Source organism: Haliaeetus leucocephalus, unplaced genomic scaffold (assembly GCF_000737465.1).
Source record: "Haliaeetus leucocephalus isolate CR32 unplaced genomic scaffold, Haliaeetus_leucocephalus-4.0 Scaffold262, whole genome shotgun sequence".
NCBI classification, from domain to species: Eukaryota; Metazoa; Chordata; class Aves; order Accipitriformes; family Accipitridae; genus Haliaeetus; species Haliaeetus leucocephalus.
The window spans coordinates 8,006,426-8,015,002 of record NW_010972698.1 but is presented as its reverse complement, the minus strand read 5'-3'; the positions used below and the strand labels follow the sequence as shown (position 1 = coordinate 8,015,002).

At 41.2% G+C, this 8,577-nt stretch overlaps 1 protein-coding gene across 2 annotated transcripts; it reads right to left on the bottom strand.

Moving 5' to 3' along the window:
- Window positions 1-1,106: 1,106 nt before the first annotated feature.
- Window positions 1,107-6,056, bottom strand: NXT2 (nuclear transport factor 2-like export factor 2). Of its 2 annotated transcripts, XM_010569020.1 has the most exons (4): window positions 6,009-6,056; window positions 3,714-3,800; window positions 2,388-2,532; window positions 1,107-1,470 (listed from the first exon to the last, which is right to left on the bottom strand). In XM_010569020.1, the coding sequence occupies exons 1-4, from the start codon at window positions 6,021-6,023 to the stop codon at window positions 1,292-1,294; spliced, it is 426 nt and encodes a 141-aa protein (XP_010567322.1). In that variant the 5' UTR covers window positions 6,024-6,056; the 3' UTR covers window positions 1,107-1,291. The 2 variants fall into 2 exon arrangements, with proteins under 2 accessions (XP_010567322.1, XP_010567321.1); XM_010569019.1 differs by lacking the exon at window positions 6,009-6,056 and having other exon boundaries at window positions 3,714-3,818.
- Window positions 6,057-8,577: the final 2,521 nt, after the last annotated feature.

Sequence of the window (8,577 nt, the reverse complement as noted above, 5' to 3'; positions counted from 1 at the left end):
ATAGCTAAACTTTGATATATTTTTTTACTCAGCTTCAAATAAATGTACCACTTTGAAACAAATCTGCTATTCAGATTTACTCTTAAGTTCCCAAGTTAAGATGGACAGTCTTAACCTGCAGTCTTGAAAACTATTTTAAAGCAGCTGAAAGCTTTAAACTGCAAATTTAAAGACACACAAAACCCCCAGAATCAATAATTAAAGGCAATATTTAAAAAGAACATGAAAACTACAGCAAAAATCTGCATGAGAGGATGGTATTCGTGTTCAGAGCTGTTCTTCTAAGTTGAAAATAATCAAAGCACCTGTTCTGAATAACAGTACTGAAGAGAAAAATTGAAGGCTTCACAGTAATGCACACTTTCAGTGCCACTTTTTTACTATAGTGTTTCCTGAAAAGACAGTAGGGAATCAAAACCTGCAGACTGAATATGGGAAAAATAGTCCAAACTGCATGGCAACAGAAATTACAGTTAAAGCAAACAGAAACAATGTAACTGACCTATTTCTTACACTGTAAGACTTCAAAAGAAAAATAATCAGTTTGAAGTCCTTCAGGTGCATGAGACAAGAATTGTTGGCACAGGAGCTCTGAATCATTCAGCATGTCCTACGTATGGATCAATGCAAATTAACTACAACCAAAGGCTGAGAAGCTTAAGCCAAAAGAAAACCTGATGAGACTATTTAGTCCTTTCATATCAGAGACGGTAACATTAGCTTTCCAATGGATTATTTGAGAGATTACACACTGAGGAGCTGTATTTGCTACTTTCACAAACAGTAGAAATCATTGTCAATCCTTCCTAGCCTCTTACAACCAAGAGTAGGTAGCTTTAAGAACTCTATCTACATGCCACAAGCATCTTCTCCAAAAGAGGGAAGATGCTACTGTAAAATCAGATCTTTTCAAGTTGAAAAAATTACACGTTTGGTCAGAATTGTACATTAAGAGGATTTTGTGTTCAAATAGTAGAGTTTCAGCATTACACACAAGAAGTCTGGAAGTGGCAGCATAGCTGCTTGTAAGGCATTTTAGGAATGATTCCAACACACCTCACTACCTTGAGCATTTTATTACGTTCAACTAACACAAGCAACCTCTCACTTTTTATGATTGTTTACTACTAAACCCATGGTCATTGGGATCGACTCCGAAACGTCTGCAGACCTTCCAGAATCACAGCTGCAACACGAAGAGTTAGCGTTTCCCATACGTGGAGAATGGCTGTCCGTACAGCTAACTTCAACATGTCGAATGAGAGAGGTCACTTCCCGTAGCCAATCCTCACTAACTGGCCCAGTCCTGAAAGCGGAAACAGTCACTGGCGATCTTCCACACTGTGTTGGTAGGTGTGGCTTGTGCTGTCAGCAAGAAGTTCTGATTGAAGTAGCGCTGCTTGTCACCATCAAATTTTACTGTCCCACTTGTCACCACGAGCACTGTTGTCTGGCCTTGAGTAGCTTGCTCTTCACAAGGAGAAAAAGTACAAAGAAAACAACTCGAACAAAGGCTAACAGGTAAAGAAGTAGGAAACATACACAGAAGTTTCATTCAATTCTGATTATACTAGTTATAGGCTAACAATTTCTTACACACCTATGAAAAGTACAGTTTTGTTGCACCATTTCTATACAGACAATGGTGTATTTGCTCACCAACACTACTTTTTAATGGCTTTTCTATTTTCATCTCATGTTGTTCATTTTAGAGCACTATAATGAACACCCGAGTTTTTGCTTAGAATAAGCTCTCGTTATTTGAGATATACATATATATATTTATATTTAGCAAGTTGCGTACACTTTTTTCCCCTGCTATCAGAGATTATATCTTTTTCACAGCAGAGCAAAGCAAGCGTCCTTGACCACAGGCTTTTTCCTCAGATTCCCCAAATATCTATTAGAAGGGAATTTATTAACTTCTCAATTATGTAAGCCTTTCATTAGCAATTGTTAATCAGAAATCTGAAGAACTTAACATCTATTCTAGATGTAGAGAAATCAAAGTACATGCAGGTTAATGATTTGTTCCACATTATACTGCAGGTCAGTATCAGAGTCTACAGTAGAGGTCTCTTGACTTAGAGATTGTCAAGGACAACATAACCTGATAAGCCAGACTTTTTCAATAAATAAAAATACATCACATTTGAGTACTATCTTAAGAAAAAAGTCCTTAAAATATTTTCCCAGACATGAGAAAGTGTGGAGTCGCTGCACCTCTTGATTTGTGCTTTACTTATGCACAACTTGACATTTCAACCCTCAGTATTTTCTCTAAGCTTGTTCCAAAAGAAGTATTAAGCACTATTATAATTGCAGTTCACTTTCAACAGTTACAAAAAGACTGAAAAATAAATAAGTAAATTGTAATACAACCTTACCATGAACGGGCTGGCAGTCCAACATATTAACCTGGAATTCACTAGATGGCAACATTTCAAAAAATTTATTCAGTTCTTCTTGCCCAGACACTGCATTACCATTCCAAACTAACGTTGCTTTGTCCAAATAAAGTCTTGTTAAAGCCTGAGTGATTATGAATATACATATTTGGGGAAAATGTGTAAGCACATACAATGGACAACACACAAAACAACATTCTTTAAATCCTTATGTTGTGAATTATTGATTTCTTCTGTTACTGTGATAGATAAAATGCCCTCCTGAAATATTAGCTCCTTATAACAATTAGTGCTCCTGACCAAGAATTAAAAATAACTCAACATATTCTCTTTTATAAGTTGAATAGTGACTCATATGCCTCCAAATTTAAATACTGATGAGATTCTTTCAACACAGCTAATGATAGAACTGAACCAGTTGCTAACAAAAGGATAGTGCTACCTTTGCAGAAAGTTTATTGCTGATTTTTTTTTTCAGGGGTTTGTGTGCACACAACACAGATTATTTCAGAAAAGGATAATTTCAGGTAAAAAAAAAAAACAACAACCAAAACCAGAAGACAAGACCAGGAACAGTAGAAACTTAAAAAGGACAGTTATCTGCAGCAGCAGACCAGAACTTCCCAAATGTTTCATAAGCTGTAACAGTTGAGTAACTGCCTAACTCTCCTTCAGGCTGTTGAAACATCTCTGCCTAACCTACTTTGCAAAGTGACTATGAAGTAACATGCAACTCCTGATATTTTCACATAATCTAAAATTATTAAATTACAGTTATAACACATTTAAAATTCCAAAGAAGAGTCTCCACAGCTCTCTTTTGGTGCACATATCTATTACAGGATACCACATCAATGTGGTCCATGAAGACTTTCAGAGCCAGATAGAGCTGTTTCCATTTTATCCTCAGGCACTCCTGAAAGACTCCCAGAAACAGAAGTAATAACTGCTAATAAAAAAAGTTTGGAAAAAAATAAGCTAAATCCTGACCTCAGAGACAAATAAAGCAAGTTTTATCTGCCTGTATGGACCAAATCCTGTACCTGTAAAACACAGCTGGACACAAACTGAACTATTATCATGAAGAAGTCTAAGGCACTTTCTAAAAGGGCCCCTTTTACAACAATGCTACACAGTAACATAAGGAATCCTCTACAGGGCAGTCTAAGAGGAACAGAGGTCTCAACCTGGCCAATACAATACATGGTGAACAACTTTCAGATGCTTTCAAGGCTAATGCTAGTTAGAAAAACATGCAAGAAATGTACGAGACAGTTCTAACTATTGTCAAAAAAATCTACGTACCCTTCTTCTTTTATCCATTGTCTCATAATAGATGTTGACAAATTCATCTGCAGCTCTACAAGCTTGATCCACGTAGGTTTTGAAATCCTGGAGAGAAGAAATCATACCAAGTACTTAAGTTAGGCAATTTCATGCAACCTAGCCATCTACACAATTTCTCCAATAAATCACTTTGTTTGGTCTTCTCCATCCTCACTGAAAGATGATGTCAAATAACATTGAAATTGGTTCCAAACTCCTTTCCTACACGCAGGAGGTACCAGCTTTTAGCAAGGTGACTGTTTTAGGATTCATTTTGAATGCTGATAAATTTATTTTATTTAAATTGTAAATATTTACATTGAAAAACGGGTGACAGCTGGCTCCAAGTGGTGTGAACATGCGAGTATTCAGTGAAATATTTGTTGCTGTGATGGCTGTTCTGAAATAAAGTTAAGGAACACGATTTATTCAACATATTTCTGAAAATTAGCAAGAACTCCATCACACTGCCACCATAGTCTCATTTTTAAAAACACATTTATATATACATATATAAAATTTAATAATATACAGATATAAAAATGAGAACACGCACACATGTTGGATGTATTCCAGTATCAATCACTCCACTGCTATATCCACACTATATTTTTGATAAAAACAAAACACTTCTCCTCACATCTCATTATTTTCCTTACACCTCTCTATTTTATTCATCCAAAGCTAACAGCCTTTGTTGTCACACTACTGCACTGTGATCTCTTTTGGTTATTTGGTCAGTTTGTTTAGGTGTTTGGCCCTTGACCTCTTACAGACCCTGAACTGTGACATCTTGGAAAGCAGTGATTCTGCTGCCCATACATCTACAAAACTGCATTTGGTTCTGTTATGATATTTTGTTTAAAATATTATCATTTATCATTATTCTATTTCAGCGTTATATTCTCAATATCTGCAACTCAATCAGTACTTCACAATTTAACTACTTACATTTTCTCGACAGCCTTTAATGAATATAAACCAGAACTACCATGAATTCCTCTAGCATTACCACAAGAAACACTTCTATTCAGAGAAAGCTCCATACTGCAAAATACTTACCAGCCTATCAAATAATCCCTACTTCACAAAACCAAATACTCTCATGTTACTGCATACTATTCTTTTGATCTCCCTCTGTAAGGACATGAGCCTGCTCTTCACCTTCCTATCTTCTCCAGCAATTTCTGAACCCACAGACCAATTCCAAACAAATACGACCAAGTAGTCTTAAAGACGCTGTATTCCAGCAAGGGCCAAGAGAAACTTTTTGGCACCAGGAGACAAAGAGTATTGGACCTTCCACTAAGGGAACAGTGATTATAACTCAGCCTGTTATGTTATTTAGGGTAGATGGCTGTTATCTCCCAACCAGGACACGCTTGCACATGTAAACTTTCTAACCAGCAACCAAACATATTGCCATTTAGCTGCCAAATGCACAGAATGGCTGCAAGGGAGGGCATTAAAGAAACACCAGGAGACTGGAATGAGCTGTTAGGGTACCTGCAATATAAGTCAAATGGAAGATAAGCTTTGTTAGTTTTGATGCTCTGGGCAAGTTCTTTATAACCAAAGCCCGGAACACATTCTTAAATTCTGAGAACAATTTAGGCTGGAAGAAACTTCTGGAAGCCACCTGGTCCACATCCAAGCTCAAAGCAGAGCCAACTTCAAAGCCTGATCTAACGTCAAAGGTAGATCTGACCGCTCAGGGTCCTATCTCCAGTCACGTTTTGAACATCTCCGAGGATGGAGATTTCACAGTTCCTTCGGGCTCCTGTTCCAATGTCTAATCACCTCACTCGGAATCTTTCTTCCTAGTGTTTAACAGGAAAGCCACAACTTAAAAACCCAACCAACCAACCAACCTAAAAAAAAAAAAAAGCCCTTGAGAACTCTGACGACAATTCCAAGAAGTTAGCTGATCCACACGGCCTCTCCAAAACACGGTGGCTCATCACACAAACCACTGCCTGCCCTCAGGCCCCTGTACGAGGATGCTGCGGCCGCTGGCAGCGAAGCTGGAACGGCGGGGAACCCGCCGAAGACATACGGACACCGGCTCTGCCCCGGGAGGGCAGCGGCTGAGGGGCCGGTGGGAAGGAGCCACGCACAACCCCCCCCCCCGCACCGAGAGGCTTCCCACCCGCAGCCGGGACCCCTCCTGGCACCCCCGGCGACCCTCCCCGCGGTTTCAGCACCTCCGCAGCCTCAGAACGGCGGCCCCGACCCCAGCTCTCAGCGGCCCGGCCCGGCGCCGCGGGGACTCACCACAGAGGCGGCCATGGGGAAGGGAGGCGAAGCGCGCGGCCGGCGGGAGGGCGCCGGATGTGCCCCGCGCTCGGGTCCGCCACTTCCGGCCGCCCAGCGGCGCCGCACCGAAAAGCTTCCCCCGCGCCCCGCCGCCCGCCGCCGGGCTGAGGTGGGTGAGAACGCGCCTGGGGTCAGCGTTCTGCATCGGGGCCGGGTTCCTCGCAGTCGCTGGAGTTTGGTCTGAGAACGAGCCGCGCTCGGGCGAGGAGAGGGAAGCCAAAGGCGTCGTTTTTGTAGCGTTTGTAGAGCGCGGGTGGGCCGTCGGTGGGTGCCCAGGCGTCTGTGAGGGGGGCTGGTGGGAAGCAGTCTCCAGAGAAGGGCGTTTCTTCCTCCTGCTTCGAGAAACAACAGGTGTTTGGTCACTGCGAAGGTCTGACGGTAGCTCCAGGACTGCCGCGGCTCTGCTGTGGCACTCAACGCTAACGAACGCGGTGATCGTCTTCCTACTTCTTGTATCAGTAATAGTAGTGTCGTGAGGCGGCACTGACCTCGTCCCCGGAGAAGTACACGGGCATCACACGGCCTCTCTGCAGCGCCTTCCAGCTATGCGAAATAATCAATCAGTATTTTTTATGCATAAAAACCCGCTGAGTTTGGGTACTTCAACATCTTCCAGAGTTGTCAAAATGTTCAAGACGTCTTACGTGCTTTGCTACAAGTGGTTAATGGTATTTAAGTGATCTATACGTTAATTTGCAAATGCAAACAAGGATAAAGATGCCCCACATACCCTGGCCAATAACCGGAGTGGAAAATCGCACACGTTAGTTACTCACTTGATAGCACAAGTGCAACTTGCTATCGCAGAGAGCACGGTCACAGGTACCGTACGCTGTGTCTGGAAGACCGTGGATGTAAAAAGAGGTCAGTGCATAGGCCCTGTGCCCCTGATTTTACATACATTTTAGATCTCTGCGCTTTTCCTCCATGCACCGTTTCTCCCGGTGGTTGCCGCCACTCACGGCAGAGACTTGCCGAGGTCCCTGGCTGCTGCGCCGGCAGGGCAGGATGCACCCTGGCCTGCGCTCCTGCCGTGGGGAGGGAGCCGGGCAAGGGCGTGAAGGAAACGTGCGCTGTTTTCCTGGAACGAGCTGAGTTGTAAAGCTGGCTGGTTAAATCTTCATCATGCAGTGAATAACAGGAAAAGACCTGACAAGACTCAAGAGGTCTGCAATTAATTACTAAAGATGATGTGGAGCTGACCGGGAAGAAATCATATCCTGAAGGTGACAAATACTCCAGGAATGGAAAGGTGCATCTGTGACAGGGCTGCTGGGAGAAGATTGAGTTTGGGTCCGGGCATCTGAGGCTGTGCCCTTTAGTATAGTGGATCACATCCAGCCGTGTCAGCTGTATACTAATTTGTCATGTAGGAGCTGTATCGCTATGAAAGAGCGTATCCTGCTGAATTAACAACTGCTCAATGAAGATTGCTTAATACAAAAGTTCAAAGCATCCTCCCCTTTGAAATCCCAAGTGTCACTACATCACCATATTATCTATTTGCCTCAAATTAATAAAAGTACTTCATAAAACCTCTCTTACATAAAGAAGAGCTATCATCGATTTCCAAATAAAAAAGCAAGGCACTGAAATTATATATGATTTGTTCAAGGTCACAAAGGGAGACAATTGCAGAACTGAAAACTGCAATTCTGATCTTTTACCTTCATCATATAAACATCTGTACTCCATTCTGAGATATATCAGTGTAAAACTAAAAAAGAATCACTCCCATCTGGTATGTCCATTATCTATTTCATGTTTATTTGCATCATATTGATGACAATGTGTCTAAAAAGGTAGTGTCATGTTCCTTTTCTATAAATCAAATTTGTAGGAAATGACGACTCTAAATCCTAGTGGACCAAAAGAATTACATTTGTGTTATGACATAGACTGTGAACAATCTGGACAAAACAATAGAAATGAGGTAAGTATCTGTAAAAGCATTACCTTTTCATTTACTCACATGCATCTCTGAAACCTGGAAGAGCAACAGGCTTAGCACAAGCCTTGTTGCTGGCAGATTGTGCAAAGTTCTTCGTATCTTTCAAATGCATTAAAATAGGGATCTGAGGAAAAAAATTCTTCAACTCTCATATATTAATGGCTGCTCCAACAAAAGAAGTAATGTGTAGAGAATAAATTCAGAAATAGTAGAAACTGAAGTAGCTAATTAGATCACAAGCCTTCTTTCTGTCAGGTCAGGATTTTTCTCTACAGATTATATATTTTTTATTTAGAAATGCTTGACACAGTGGGATCATTAAAGTTTCTTTGGCAACAGTTAATCAGAAGAACGCTTCTCAGCAGGACTCAGTGCAGACTCTCCACTGGAAATTAGGAAGGTAGATAATTTGATGATTCTCTATGCCTATTGCCTGTTTGCCTCAGCACCAGTCATTATTCAGTGAAGTAACATGTCAAATGGAAGGCGAACTGAAAACATGGATGTGAAGTTCATTCTCGGCTACTTCTGAAGATGACACAAAATTTTGGATATCATTTTAGAATAATAACTTCT